Here is a 15,161-nt window from a genome sequence, read left to right as displayed (position 1 = left end):
TGCCAATGAATCCATGAATTTCATTCTCAACACTGAATAACAACAATGCCAATCCCTGCTGAACCTTTCAGGTAAAATCAAACGAAATGCTTCTTTTCAAATATTTTAATTACAAGCTTCAAAATATGTTATCTAGTATTCAACACTCCAAAACCATACCATATACATAAAGGGCTGGTGTATCTTCTACTACTTCACTTTCTACCATTGATAGGAATAACAAAATGGATCTCTTAGAGTAATGTATTGACTCATTCTTCCATGAGGTGGGCCTCCGCCTGCTTTTGGGAGACCTTGAGTTTGATTGGAAGTGTGAGAGATGGGTCTTCTCTGAGAACAGCTGGGGCTTTAACCAGACTGATATTCTGCTCCAATTCCTTCTGTGCCTCACGGAGTTCCTTGGCTTTCTTTCCTGTCATCCTGCGAGGATTTTCCCATTTACAAATAAAATATAATCAAGACCAAAATTATGCTTTTTTACAACATAGAAGAGGCAAAACCAAAATAAGTACCTGCGCTCAATGTGCTTGATCTCCCTCGTGACTCTGACTTTATCGATCGTCCTAATGGCCTTCAGAGTGTTTTCTGTTACATTCCTGTCATACCTCTCCGGCCTATTATGCTTCCTTTCAAACTCAAAGGCAAAATCCTATAAAACAGGAAAAGGGAAACGACCATTCAAATCTTTTCACGTTACAACTATTGTCCAAGAATAATTGTACAACAACATAAATAAAAGAGAGGACAAGGACCTGTGTCATATCCTTTCCATGTAACCTTCTGTATGCTTTAGTCCATTTTACTTTACGAGGATTCCTCTTCATCTTGAAGTTCTTGTGGCATTTAGATCTACAAAAGCGGAAAATCTGCAAAGGAAAGTTCTAGTATTCAGGAACAAAAGCTAATGAAGAAAATTACACATCACAACAGATGAAGCGCCACCAAATGAATTGACCAATCTAATTTTGACAGGCAAGCAACCCAGCTTCAATGACAAATTAAATTATCCCAAATGAAAGATCATGTGAAGCCTTGAATTGGCTTATAAATTGTTTTTTTATTTATTGGTCACAATAATTCTTACTTAATCTTCAACCCACAACTTCGTGGTGGGTATGGGGTGCTTACCACTTGTAAGTGATAAAATCACAACATTTAAAGATCCATAAATATATCTAAACCATATTAGTTAGCACCAATGCATAATTCCCCACCAGCAAAACAGCCAAAATGTTGGGGGAGGGAAACTGAGAACATTCTCAACAATCAGCAAATGAATTAGACAATACCCATAGGCTATAGCAACTATATTCCCCACCCACCCCCAACACATAAACACATAAGATATCAAAATAATATAAATGGTTCAAAAGGGCACCATAAATTTAAATTAAACAAAAAAAAAATAAAAAAATAAGGCACACCGGAACCAACAAACAACTAACTGAGACAATTAAAGCCTAACAATAGCATTGATATAAATATAAGGATACAGGATTCAAAAAAAACAAAAAAACAAGAATAGTACCTTTGCATCATTGCGGACAAATTGAGTGCCATGCCCTGGATATAGAGTGGATGAACAGAACCAACACTTATCTAACCTCATCTCACTTGATTCTCTGGAGAAACGCAGACAAAATGAAAATAAAACTAAATTTGATTCACAAGAAAACCCGAACATTTATTCCTGCTAGGCGGCTTCAGAAAATCCCATATTGGCAACGCTACAGCAACTAATGATTCACGTGAACCCCAGAAACTTTCTTCTTTTTTTTAATCTGAGATGAAAATAGAACATCTGGAAAAGTATTAAGGAATGGGAAGCTAAAGCTACTTACGAGGATGAGCTGAAGACAAGTACGGAGCCTCCGTAATGGTAGGTGTTTTTCTGCGTCTCACGGCCGTTGCCTTAAACCCTCCTCTATGGCGAAGGTTTTAGGTAATAAGACCACGAAGCGTAGAGAAAGATTCGCCCGCCACGACGAAGACAAATATTTTGCTGAATGGTCATTCTTTGGGTTTGACCCGAGATTAGCCCAAACTAAAGAAGGAACCAAGTGAGATGGATAGTCACTAGATTGAAACTCAAAAATTGGGCTGGATCCTTGTCTTCAATTGGACCGAGGAGGTTTCGATTTGTTGGGCTTGGGCTGACCAAATAACATTGAATTTGAGACGCATGTACTCCAACCACGTTATGAACCTTATAAACGGAATCTATAAAATAATGTATAAAATTTAAAAAACCAAACCGAAAAACAAGTATAGAGTTTGTTTGGCTCATGCATGCCTTAAATACCCGAGTCTTTTGTAGATCAGAATTTATTATAACCTGATAAAAAAAATAAAAATAACAACCACTCTCTATATTCCAAGTTAGGTTGGCTTCCAACCTGTAGGATTCCAAAATCGAGAATGTCATGCCTTGCGTCATATCTTAGCTACCAAAGATCCTTGGCATCAGTCTTCCCCAACCACATCTACTGCTTTCTCCACAAAATCCACTCAACAACATATTTTGATTCCCCAGCTTATGCCACCCATTGCACCCCAATCCATTTTAAATTATTTTTTATTAATCAATTGATTACCCCATCGAAGAACCAAAACAGCTCCAGAAATATTATACTCAATTTTTGGCAAATTATCCATTGCCACCTAAATTAGATGGTTAACTTGTTATTTTCAGAGGCTCTCCAATCAATGTTGCTACTGGCTAAAAGCTTATTATATATTTCAACAAATATTGGTAAGTGGAATGTGAATCTCACAATCAAGATGATTTGGAGATAAATTTTTTAAGTGCACCAAAATAAAAAATATCCAGTGAGATTTACGAACTCTCGTTAGACCTATTGCATGGAATGAAAATGGTTTTGTTGAAGAATTTCATTGATAAAATTAGAAATGATGCTACAGAGTGGTTCAAGTGGGGCATCCAAGTTGGGTTTGGTGGGGCCGAGACCGCAGTAATCAAGAATCTGCACGAAGTTCAACATACAAAAGATCAGCCCCATTAGACTAAGGCTTGCCCCACTTCGTGCAACCAAGCATATAACAAAGATTAGTGTGGCCCCCACAGACATCAGCTAAACAACCGAGATTACTGATTAACAATTCACATCGTTGTCGGTCAAACTCTTATTCCCCACTAGGCCTCCCAAAAAATGTCATCCCTTGCGTCATTATCTAATAATCTACCTATTGCACATCTCGATGGACTTAAAGCTTGCAGATCCGAGATCCCTATACGGGCCGGGTGAAACTCCACCTTCTTCCTCCAGGAACCGTTTGACTCCTCTCCTTCTCTTCCATATCCTGTAACTTCCAAACCCAATCATCACCATCAATATCACAAGGGCCCCGCCTACTACACCAATCCCAAGACCAAGTCCCACCTTCTTTTTCCCTTTATCTGCACCTTTCCGCACCTTAAAATACCCAACCTTGGTCTCATCCCCAACGTCCACCATGGTTTGGATCGGGTAGTCCACCGTGTAACAAAACCCGGTAGCGTTGTTGTACACCACCCCCCAACAGCTACAGTTCCTTTCGCAGGAGCTCTCGCATTCCTCCAAAGACGACATCGTATCGTATGCCATTAGCTCCTTGAATGGAACCTCAACACCTTTCCTTCTCTGGACCCGGAAGTTGTTTTTAGCTACTCCTCCGCACAGGTCACCGGTCTCCGGCGGCGAACACTCGCCGGGATGAAACTCCGTCTGGTTATCCAAACAAGAACAACCTTCCCCGGCTCTACACAAACCGTACGAACCGCATTGACTCGGGAGCTCGCAAGGATCGTCAATCGCCTGGTAGTTCAACACCCAGTTCGACCCGTCCCAGTAGTATCCTTTAAGGTTTCCGTCGGGTTCTAACCGGATCCGGACGAGCCCGTTGATGGGTCTTTGAAAATTATTAAAGGGTTGCACATCCACGGGTTGATTTCCGGTTTGGTACATACCCAGATATCCATCAGGGTTTATTCGCGCGTAAATAGGCCCTTGTCCTTCAATTATACGTGCTCTGGCTTCCATTGCTTTATGCCTCCAATATATTTGCTCAAAGTCCTGTTTGAAATTTGCGTACAAACCCATAAAATCATTCCCTAAACGCATCGAGTAACGCCCATTTGATGAAACCAGTGTCATGTTGGTCGTGAAATTCTGGTTCTCGACGATGCTATTCGTGGGAAAGTCAAAACTTTGCCATAAAACAGAGTCATCGAGCTTTTGAACTTGCAGATTGGAGGAGTTGAGGAGCACAACTCGATCACCTTGAGTCCCCGTTGACCAGACTACTTTACCGTGAGGATCTGAAATCACAAGATTGCCATCGAAAATGAGCCGAGTGCGGTCGGACCAATGAGTTAAACGAGTCGGATTTGCAACCCAAATTGGTTCAGAGGAAGGCAGATGAAGTACAGCGAGAGAGAGATAGGTTCGGTCGGTTTTGAGGAAACCCAGTGATAAATTTCCTGTTGGATCGCGAAGCAGAGCTTGAAACGATGGGACTGAAGTATCCACTGTGGCTTTGAAACCTTTGAGAAGCTCCTGTTGGTTGGTGGATTTACTACATGACAAAATGGGTGCATATAGAAGAATGATTGAGACAAGGACGAACTGAGTCAAAAATCGCCCAGTCACCGAGTTGAGACACCTTTCCATGCATAAACCCGGGAAAGATAAGAAGAAAATGGAAGAGAGTTTCAGGGTAGCCATAAAGTAATACAGAGAGCCAGCATCTCTTTATATATAACCATTTTTTCCCATCCGAGACACAGACAGAAAGAAGCAAAAAATTTATTATTATTATTATATAATCCAATGGAGATTTTATCTGATTGTTTAAGACAATAATAAGAAATTTTAAAATGAAATAGCATGTGAGATCGCCGAAAGTAAATAAATAATCAAAAAAAAGGAAAGATAAAGTAATCTTGTGCAATCTGCAAACAAGTTGCCAACTACCTATCTACTTTCTCAACGCAAAACTTTGCTTTCAAATAGTGCTTTTCTTTAATTCGTGTTAGACTTAAAAGAGATTTATTTACTAGTTTGAATGTTTTGGAATTGCTTCTGTTATATTGTCGTTGTGAAATCTATATGTAGACGGCAGAAAAAAACTTATTGTATTTGATGAACAAGTGGAAAACTAAAACTATATATAGATATTGATTAGGTTGCTCTCGATCGACCTTATATATATATATATATATATATATTATTGTGTTTGTCTCAAAATCAACTTCTAGTTTTATAATATGCATGATTAACGTTAATTTTGTGGATTCAAGTAATTAATGTCATTAACTAATAATCTAGGCCTCCCGCTTTTGTCCTGTCCTATCATATTCTTGTATCTTACTAGATTATATTATGACTTCACGAATTAAGATCTCAAAATAGATGCAAGTTAATAATACGCACAAGTTTCAAAAGTAATGCAAAATAATAGTACAGTACAGAAGTTTAATCAGTTTAAATAGAAAATAGGGAATTAGCACTTCAACAAGTAATTTAAGCAACGTCAACCCGTCCACAATTCACTTAAATATCATCAATGTTTTTGGACCATTTTTTGGAGCCGATGGTCTCCCTAAAGTCCATCGTTAAGAAAGAAAAGAAAATTATAATTTTAAGTGAACCACAAATAAATAATTATGAAAAATAAGGTGGATACCATCCAAAGTAGGCCATATAATTAACTGACTATGTACTACACATGACTTCGAGTTTCAAGCCCTTACCATTTTCGCCTTGGCGTTAGAATGGAACGATTTTAACATCTTTTAATGGATTGATTAAGTGTTTATTGATTAAATAGATTTAAACGTGAATTTTCCTTTGTGAAAATGACAAATTGAATTATAGTTGAATTCCCTTTGTATGTTAATTTCCACTTTTACTTTTTCTTTAATTATTAATAGATGGACGAAAATTGGGCAAGTAGGGATTGGGGAAGGTGCACTTACAAAAAAAGGGTAGAGAATTGTAGAGTTGTTGTTGGGGTTAGGCTAGCGCTTTGAATAAAAGATCTATATACGATCTGCATGCACAAGTCAATCCAACAAAGCTCAATTACAAGTCAAAGAATTACGCTATTTTCATCAACAACCCCTTTACATTTTCCTTGATGAGCTATTGAACTAGAATTTAAGATGCTCAAATTTCCAGTGAAACCCCCCAAAAAAAATTATTTAAAAATTGACAAGTATTTCCATTTTGAATATAAATGTTATTGAGGGAAAAAAAGAAAAAAAAAGAAAAAAAAGAAAAGAAGTTACATTTATGGGGAAAAGAGATATTTGAATTCAATTAACCTTGATGATAAATGGAGGACAAAAAAGTAGGAATTAGAATTTGAGAAATATAAAGTGGGGGATTGACATTTAGGGCAACACATTTAAGTGAGGAGTTGACTATAGGCATAAGTGAGAGGCTGAGAGGAAGATGGGGGCAATTGGATTCATTACCCTTTATAGACAACCTCTTTGTTGTTTTGACTTTGGAAGAGTTTAATTCAACCAAACCATACCATACTTCCTTTTTTAAATTCCGAACTCTGTTTTTGTTCCCTGATATTTGAGTTTGACCTTCACCTATTGAGATCACATGCATTTCTCTCATCTGTTTATTTCTACTTTTAGGATTTTGACCTTTACTCATATTGTAATGCTTACTCTTTCTCTGTCAGCCTCATTTGACTAGTTGCCACACCCGAATAAATATTGTGGGTTGGACTGCTCTTAGGTGCACCTCATGTGTGGATACAGGATACAAGAAAATTAAAGCTATTATATAGAACAAATATATGGCTGTTATACGGTCATTGCTTCTAGATAAGTAAATAGAATTTTTAGTGCAAATATAACCAATTCTAGTGACAATTAATCATAATACAATAATTGGGTCCCATTGGCTTCTTCTCCTGAATTTAAATACTCATTCAATTCTTATTCATTTTTATTTTTTTAATTTTTTAGTATTCTAACCCACATGCCCAGAATTCTTCTAGTAGCTTAAAAAATTTAAATAATTTAAAGGATAAATCATAAAAAGTCCTTTCATTTCCTAACTAAAAGTCACCAAAAAAAAAAAAAAAAGAAAGAAAAAGTGACGAGCGCATGAAACACTTGTCTGTTTGCTCCCCAAAAAAACAAAAAGAGAGAGAGAGAGAGAGAGAGAGAAAGAGAGAGAGACTTATCTGTATTGGAAACCATGCGATGGCCTATAATATATGGACCTGCTTGTGTTCCAGTTCCAGAATCACAGGTATCAAGGATAGCAAACAAAGGAATAGAGTTTAAAGAAAGTACAAAAACATAAAAAATTTCATATTGATAATTTCTCCAAATAGTTGAATTCAATTTTTTCTATAAGAAAGTTGCTTTCTTCTAGATGGTAATATCTTTTTCTTTAATACAAATATATGTGATTAAATTCTACACGCAACTGCATAAAGTTCACAAAACCCGTGAATATACTTTATATATATATATATATATATATATGTATATATATTTTAATAAAACTCGTTATTTAGCATGAGCATGTTTCTCTATTTAAATGGCCACTTGTTCTTGTCACCTTGTATATTAATTCCCCATCCTTTTGACTTTCTGATAGCATTCCCACTTTCGAAGAACATAAAGGCCCATTTATTAATCCAGTGTTATTAGGTAAAGCCCATGGACTCTCCTAGAGGCCCACCTATTTGCAACATGAAATTTCTGAAATTTCAGAATTTTGTACAATCATATTAAAGAAACGCTTTATCAAAGTAAATAAATAAATAAATAAAATAAAATAAAATAATAAAGAAAAGCCAATGTTTTTTGAATGTTAATTATTTTTTTTTGAAAAAGGAGTAAAATATCCATATATCACATTAAATCATTATACATATCAGCACAAAGCAAATTGAGAAGCCACTGTGGGCCCAACTGAAGCCATGTTTCTAAATTAGAGATCCCCGTAGCATATTTTCCAATACAGTGGGCTACATTATTTTTTTCCCTGGACTCAAAAGAAAGTGTAAGATTTGGACATAATGTTAATAACTTTTGTAGTCTTTCAACCAAAAAACAGTTCTCATCCAAACTAGCTTCTAGTAAACCCATATCACAATCTTTTTGGGTGTGTCCCAAAAGTCCATACTGGAAACAAAAATCAGGTAGTTTTTCATATTGAAATTCCACCCATACCTGGTCATGGTCAGGCAAAGAAAGTCTCAGTCCTCGTCGTAGAGGCTTCCGAACATCCAGTCGCACTCGTACTCGCAAAAACTTGCCTAAACATAAGCCTTCCTCATCAGAGTCCACCATAATACAGTCACCCAAATGGGAGCCAATCGTTTCACCAAATAATTTTGTCATATAAGGCAGTGGCACATTATGAATTTGAACCCAAAAGAGTGCTCTATGTAATGAAATGTAACGAGGAATGGCAGAATCGGAAACTTCTTCAGTTAACACTAAAGCACGTTCAAAGTGCCATGGAGCCCCAAGAATAACTCGTTCCTTATCTTGAATATGAACAAAATGACACAAAAAAGTTGTGTCATTGAGTTCCTTAAAATGAACAGAACAAGAATTCCCCCATAGCGAATGCATCATATCCACAAAAGCACGTTTATTGAAACGTGATTTGGTGAAAATCTGCACTAACAAACATTGCTGTAATCTTCCTTTATCCAAATGATAATTTTGATTAACAGTCAACATAGTATTTTCATTTGAAGTTAATATTAATCGTTTTTGAAAGCCGGTAGTAACTTCTTCCATTGTGAACAGAAATGAAAAACGAAACACTCCTCACAAAACTAGAAGGAGAGGAAAACCTCAGGCATCAATGCCACGAGAAGAAACTCTCATATCAAAAGAACGTTTATGCAGGGAAAACGCTCATGCAGAGAGATTTTTGTTAGTTTTGAATGTTAATTTTGATTTTTCTTTTTTGCAATATAGTTGGAGCTTTATTTCATTTTGATGGAGGGAAAAATCCATTGAAAAACTAAACTCAAAATAAGAAGTTTATACATTTCACAACAATAATTTATTCGAGAGAAAAAAAAAATATATATATATATATATATAAAGAAAATCTGTTCCTCCATAAACCTTGTGATTTTTTTTTTCTTTTTTGATAATAAATCTTGTGATTATCCTGAAAGGAGGTTATTATTCCTTTGATTTTATGAATGTCAAATCAAATCAAATAAACAACAAATTTTACTGTTTCTGAAACAGATAAATTAAAATGTCCCTTTCATCCGACGCAAAAAAAGAAGGCAAAAACTAAATAAAAAAGAAAGGAAGAGGGTATATTTTTTGGTAACTACAGGAGGGGGATATATGATAACCCAAAAAGTCATATCTTTTTTGTTATCTGCAAAAATAAATAGAATTATTTGATGGAGAAATAGAAGGAACATTGGCAATATCTTCTTTGTGGTTGTGGAGCATGTCAATCACCAAAAGATCGATACCAATCAGTTAAACACCCCCCCCCCCCCCCCAAAAAAAAAAAAAAAAAAAAAAGGATGGACATCAATCAAAAAGAGAAAAACAGAATTCCTACTTCATAATTTTCGCCTTCAAAAGTTCTATTATTACTATTTTGGTTTTAAAAAGGAAGAAAATCAGTAATGTTGAGAGTGGGATTTGAACCCACGCCCTTTCGGACCAGAACCTTAATCTGGCGCCTTAGACCAACTCGGCCATCTCAACGTATGGTTTATGTTTCCTAAAACATTAAGTTAATAACCAATAGTAATAAAGTTTCATTAAAGAAATATACTATTTATAAAAAGTATAAAATTAAATTAAATTCAGAGGGATGGGACCGAGGCCCAACTTAGCTCCGCCCCTGGCTAGTTATAAGTTAAAGATGACCTAAAGAAAAAGAAATGTGGCTTTGGAATTATCCACAAGATGCCAAACATACGCAAAACACATTTCTTGAAGTGGGGCATTCATACCATAAATTACCAGACACTTCATATTGCGTATACCTTTCAATTTCAGTACACCCTAGAAGCTCCAATTCAAATTATAAATGAAAAACACCTATAAAAGCTACCAACAATTTGAGCTAATTAGTAAGAAATTGAGTTATGAAACCCATATACTATTAGATGGGTTGGTATATGCCAGCCTCTACCAATTCTTTTTTTTTTTTTTTCAATGAATAATATTAGAGTTACCCATTATTTTACCAAGTGATAAGTGTCATTATATTAATCATTTATATTTAATTATATTTTTTTATAAATTATATTTAATTACATTAATCTTCTAAAGAATTTACTTATTCGTATTTAATATATATTATAAGTCTTAACTATACTTTGAAATTATGAAAATGACATAAAACAACCATGTTTACTTAGTTTAATTTTCCGGACAACTCTTAGTAGGCACACAGTTTTCATTTAAATTGGCTTTTTACCAAATATTACATGTGAAAGCCATGTTTTAATAAAGTAAGAGGAGACAGGGCTATAAAATTGTCCTCTGGTTATGGTTTAGGAGAAGAGGAAGCTATAAATGGACGGCCGTCCTACATTTGCCTCTTTCTCACGCATTCAATTAGATTCTATATTACGAGCCTACTTATTTCGTATCCTTTCAATTTTCTTCTAATAAATTATAAGCTTTTAACTACATATATATATATATGTACTTTGATCATTAACTTTGAAATTTCAGAAAATTGTTTTTTGGTAAATTGAAATTTCACAAATTGATATGAAGACACACAGAAACATTCAGTCAACCCTTTTAACTATCTAAAATTACATTTTTGACGTCGACGGATATGTGATATTGGACAAACTGAAGAATATTAAATTGTATTATATTGTTTTTTTATATTAATTACATTGACTCGTTTTTTTTTGAATGAGTTTGAACACAATTACTTAATTAGAAGCATCGATATCTTTGGAAAATCAAAGGAGTATTTATGGAAGCCAAATTAGGTATCCACATGTTTATATTACCAAAGGGTCAAAAAAATAGTATCATGGAAACAAATTAAGAGGAGAAAAAAATATTTGATTATTGCATTCAACTGAATGGAAGAATGGCATACAGATAACCATGCAGTACTGCATTGGAGTTAGAGAAATCCCATGCAATTATTTAAATCGATGCAGTACAAAGTGACAAGGCGTAAAGCAAAGCGAATTTGGGAAGTGGGATTGTACAGTTTTCACACACAAACAAAATGTCAAATCCTGTTTGTAACATATTTCCAATTGAAGGACATGATTTGGTATCAAAAGAAATTAAAGTACGTACATGACAAAAACTTGACCTCTTCGTCCTACTTTTCTGAAAGATCACTGAGATTAAACAGTATACTAATAAAGTTTCCAATAGCTAGGCTATTAAATTACAAACTTAATTGTTCTGAATTTTTTAATTATTTGTTGGTGGTTAAACAGATAACTCTTTTTTTTTTTTTGGTTAAAGGTTTAACAGATAACTCATTCAAAAAGTAAAGCTGACACCATATAATGAGATTACTCAAAGACACCAAAGTCCAACTTAAGTTCATTTTATCACGATCCAAATCCGATGATGCTGAATTAATTATTACTCAATTGTATTAATGGAACGGTTACTTATAATTTTATATATATAGAAGATGAGGCATCGTCACAATTTTGGAGCATATGCAGTGATTCAGGACACTAGAGTTGTTTCTAACAGGGAGAAAAAAAAAATATTTTTTTATTTTTTATTTAAAAATTAAAAAAAAAAAAGAAAAAAAAGAGAGAGAAACTCTTATTCCTTCTTTGTCGTTAGTCTCTTTAATGCTTCAGAACTCATAGAAAGTTAAATTATAGGTCGTCTGGTTAAATGGTATAGGATTGACAAAACAATGGCCCAAAGCAGAAGATAGAGATAAAGAAAGAATAGGATCACGGGATTGGTTATCATTTTTGTTTTTAGATCAATTTTTTTGCTTTCAAGTATGATACAAACGAGTCTTTAATTTGTAATAACAATTTAATTTCCCACAGAAGTAATCTTGGGCAAACTAGCCATTAATAAAATCAATAACTCTATACTAGAACATTTTGCTACCATTTTGTTCGTTATGGAGAAAACCCAATATTATTGGGTTTTTTTCAGTTAGGCTCATGAAGATCAAGAAGGGCAATTGAAGTTGCCGAGGTTGCATAGGTAAGATTCATTTATACATATAGTTGGTACGGAGAGGAACAGAAATGCAGGTAAACCAGCACAGAACAATTATGAAGATTGTTCAGAGAGAAGTCAAAACTGAAAAAAAAAAGAAGAAGTTATTTTGATGAGAAAATTCAGTATACTCTAGACGTACAGAAATACGTAATCACGTGCTTGGAATTTGCAAGATTAATATTGGAAAAGCAAAGGCAAAGACTAAAGAGATTATCAAATGGGAAACAGCTGTGGGCAATATGGCAGTCCACAGGGTTGACTTGTTGACGTACGGTTTGTAAGAAAAAAAAGAAAGAGAAACTTCATTCCCACCAGTCTATTCCACTGAATCTTGCATAGATAGTAGCATTTTAGCATATATTCTCTCAAAGAAATGAAGAAGCCGTGAAGCTTCTTTCTTTCTTTCTTATTTTTTAACATGTTTTTCTTTTTGTTTATAAAACCTCCATTTGGCTCTGGTGCTTTTTATCACATGACTCATGAGCATCAATTACATTAATTTATTTAATGTGCGGTTACTGGCTTAAGAGATCAACCCCAAGAACTTTTCCTCTCAAGCTTCTTCTTTCTTTCTTTTTTTCTTTTTTTTATTTTTATTTTTATTTTTATAATGAAATGCATTTTTTTTTAAAAAAAAAAAAAAAAAAAACCAATGAGATAGCTAGCATAGCCCCATATGGCCATTTTTATGTGTGTGTGCTTGATTAAACAAGCATCAGTTCAAAAAAGATTTTTATAAAAAAAAAAATAATAAATAAAAAAGGGGTTTATTAATTAATTAATACACTGTATATACAGTAATGAATGAACCGTGTTCGGTAAGTGGATGTAGGGTCCACAAATTGTTTTTTCTGTAAATTGTGAGTTTTTGTAACTTATTTTTGCTTTGGAGGTCTCCATGTGACTGAAAAAGGACATCAGCATTCGGCAGCCGTGTTTGGATCTCTCTACTTATTTATACACATATTCTCCTCTCTTCTCTTTCTCATAATTTTCACAAAAGCCAAAAGCTAAAAGACACAATGAAACAGAGTTCGGTTAGATTTCTTTTCCTCTTCCTCTTTGCTTTTCTCATCTTCCATCAGTACTCGTTCGCTCGCCTCCTGCAACCAAAACAAGGTAACCAACCTATCTTACTTAAATAAACTTCTTTTCTTTCTTTTCTTTCATGTAACTTTAAAACTTAATTTATTTTATTTTATTTTATTATTTTGTTAAATTTTGTTGACACAGTTGAAGAAAAGGTGACAGAGAATGAGATCAGCCATGAAGAAGGTTCACTAACAGGGATGAATGATCTCTTAGATGTAAGAACCAATCTCTCTGTCTGTTCCCTTTAATTAGTTACCGATTATTTGTGACTTCTTTTTTTTTTGGGGGCTATTTTTACAGCTAATGGGGTCAGAGGGATGCCATGACAAAGAAGAAGAGTGTCTTAACAGAAGGATGATTGCAGAGGCTCACTTGGACTATATTTACACTCAACACCATAAACCTTAGATATTCCCATTCGTAATATAAACCTTAGATATTCCCATTCGTAATATTTACTAGTACCATGAGGGCTTTACATGTAAGGAGAGACTCAAGTTGTGTCTGCATAAGAAATTTCAATTTTTATTTTGGTGTGGAAGTGGAGGTGGGTCTGACTAGGAAAAGCCTAGTTTGTAATTAGAAAACTAATGTAATTAATATTACTACATCATCATGGTATGAAAATATGATCAGATGGCAACAAGCTATATTTAATGCATATTTCCATTTCTATTTTTCAGTTTTTTCTACGCGGTTGCGGATTGGAATAAAATTGTAAAGAAAAAAAAAAAAAAAAAAAGAAGCTTCATTATAATATATCACACAAGGATGAGGGTTATCGAATCTTTTTTGAACCTATAATTAATATTAATCTTAAAGAAATAATGCACAAGGGAAAGAAAGATAAATATATGGAGTTATATTTCACATAAAAAAAAAACTGCCAATTACGTACAATTCATTTGAAAGAAACAGTCTCTCTTTGTCGAAAGATTACCCACAAGCGCTGTACCAAATATATATATATATATACATGCGCAATAGACAAGCCATTCACAAAATAATAATAATTATAAAAGAAAAAGAAAAGGAAAAAGCAATAGACAAGGTCACGGGGGATGGTAAATTCTGCCAGCAATTCTTTTGGGACGTGTCACACTATAAGAGGGTTGCATGCGACAAATTTCTTAAGGGTATATCGCTATTTTTTGCTTTTACCATTTAGCATCTAATTTTTAAAATTATTCTTTAATTTTCTGTTCATATCCTTAGATTTGTCATGCTTCTATCCTCCGTCCAAATTTGTCATGAAACAATTGTACTTCCTGTTTGTGATAAATGGTCAGTCAGTCACAACTAAATATGATTCGGTATTTCTCTATGTTTCACTTAAAATTATATGAAAATTGAAATGTAATTGAATAGGTACAGAACATTAAAGAGACAAGAAAGCATGATTAGATTCTTAAGAAAATTAAATAAATAATAAAAAAAAGCTCCCTTTGCAATGATAAAATGGCATCGCAACAGCAAATTACCAACTTTACATGAAAATGAAAGGCTTTGCTCAATTCATCAAAGAACAAAAGAAGACTTTGCTCAGATTCATTATATCTGCTTTTGTTTTGCTACTGCAGAAGCTGATATCGAGCACAGTCACTTGAACAAAGTCAACTGGTCAGGCCATAACTTTTTAGATTGCCATGATCTATCTATGTTTATTCTGTTCATCTCTCAAAACTCTTGCAAACAAGCTGTAAACTTCTTACAATTTGCTCAATTTAAGAAATTGAATGCTTCTTGCATTACATTCTTCGATTGTTTTTATAAAATTGTAAATTATCATAACCAAAAAAAAAATAAAACTAACATCAACATCCATTTATATAAGAAGAAAAAAAAAATTATA

At 34.1% G+C, this 15,161-nt stretch overlaps 3 protein-coding genes and 1 non-coding gene across 5 annotated transcripts; 1 reads left to right on the top strand and 3 right to left on the bottom strand.

Annotated features, from left to right (window-relative positions):
- On the bottom strand, positions 1-1,882 carry LOC125419439 (probable ribosome biogenesis protein RLP24). Of its 2 annotated transcripts, XM_060813008.1 has the most exons (5): positions 1,842-1,882; positions 1,529-1,622; positions 753-866; positions 513-649; positions 1-420 (listed from the first exon to the last, which is right to left on the bottom strand). In XM_060813008.1, exons 2-5 carry the CDS (start codon positions 1,607-1,609, stop codon positions 252-254), a joined length of 501 nt encoding a protein of 166 aa, XP_060668991.1. In that variant the 5' UTR covers positions 1,610-1,622; positions 1,842-1,882; the 3' UTR covers positions 1-251. The 2 variants fall into 2 exon arrangements, with proteins under 2 accessions (XP_060668991.1, XP_060668990.1); XM_060813007.1 differs by lacking the exon at positions 1,842-1,882 and having other exon boundaries at positions 1,529-1,684.
- A 525-nt stretch (positions 1,883-2,407) lies between these two features.
- On the bottom strand, positions 2,408-7,291 carry LOC107432144 (PAN domain-containing protein At5g03700). The gene has a single exon (XM_060813006.1). The coding sequence runs from the start codon at positions 4,722-4,724 to the stop codon at positions 3,201-3,203; it is 1,524 nt and encodes a 507-aa protein (XP_060668989.1). The 5' UTR covers positions 4,725-7,291; the 3' UTR covers positions 2,408-3,200.
- Positions 7,292-9,652: 2,361 nt separating this feature from the next.
- Positions 9,653-9,733, bottom strand: TRNAL-AAG (transfer RNA leucine (anticodon AAG)). The gene has a single exon. It is a non-coding gene; the product is annotated as a tRNA-Leu (tRNA).
- Positions 9,734-13,164: 3,431 nt separating this feature from the next.
- On the top strand, positions 13,165-13,970 carry LOC107432154 (putative phytosulfokines 6). Its single transcript, XM_016043229.4, has 3 exons — positions 13,165-13,336; positions 13,451-13,524; positions 13,610-13,970. The coding sequence occupies exons 1-3, from the start codon at positions 13,240-13,242 to the stop codon at positions 13,715-13,717; spliced, it is 279 nt and encodes a 92-aa protein (XP_015898715.1). The 5' UTR covers positions 13,165-13,239; the 3' UTR covers positions 13,718-13,970.
- The last annotated feature ends 1,191 nt before the right edge of the window (positions 13,971-15,161 follow it).

This window comes from Ziziphus jujuba, chromosome 11 (assembly GCF_031755915.1).
Source record: "Ziziphus jujuba cultivar Dongzao chromosome 11, ASM3175591v1".
Classification (NCBI taxonomy): domain Eukaryota; kingdom Viridiplantae; phylum Streptophyta; class Magnoliopsida; order Rosales; family Rhamnaceae; genus Ziziphus; species Ziziphus jujuba.
Note: the sequence above shows the minus strand (reverse complement) of the source record. Positions and strands in the feature narration are given on the sequence as shown.

Excerpts from the sequence above, each read along its gene's own strand:
- LOC107432154 (XM_016043229.4), top strand. The coding sequence starts at position 13,240 with ATGAAACAGAGTTCGGTTAGATTTCTTTTCCTCTTCCTCTTTGCTTTT. Across the intron at positions 13,337-13,450 it reads CCTCCTGCAACCAAAACAAG|TTGAAGAAAAGGTGACAGAG; the intron begins GTAACCAACCTA and ends TTGTTGACACAG. Across the intron at positions 13,525-13,609 it reads GGATGAATGATCTCTTAGAT|CTAATGGGGTCAGAGGGATG; the intron begins GTAAGAACCAAT and ends CTATTTTTACAG.
- LOC125419439 (XM_060813007.1), bottom strand. The coding sequence starts at position 1,684 with ATGTTCGGGTTTTCTTGTGAATCAAATTTAGTTTTATTTTCATTTTGT. Across the intron at positions 867-1,528 it reads TTGTCCGCAATGATGCAAAG|ATTTTCCGCTTTTGTAGATC; the intron begins GTACTATTCTTG and ends TTTCCTTTGCAG. Across the intron at positions 650-752 it reads ATGGAAAGGATATGACACAG|GATTTTGCCTTTGAGTTTGA; the intron begins GTCCTTGTCCTC and ends CCTGTTTTATAG.
- LOC107432144 (XM_060813006.1), bottom strand. The coding sequence starts at position 4,724 with ATGGCTACCCTGAAACTCTCTTCCATTTTCTTCTTATCTTTCCCGGGT.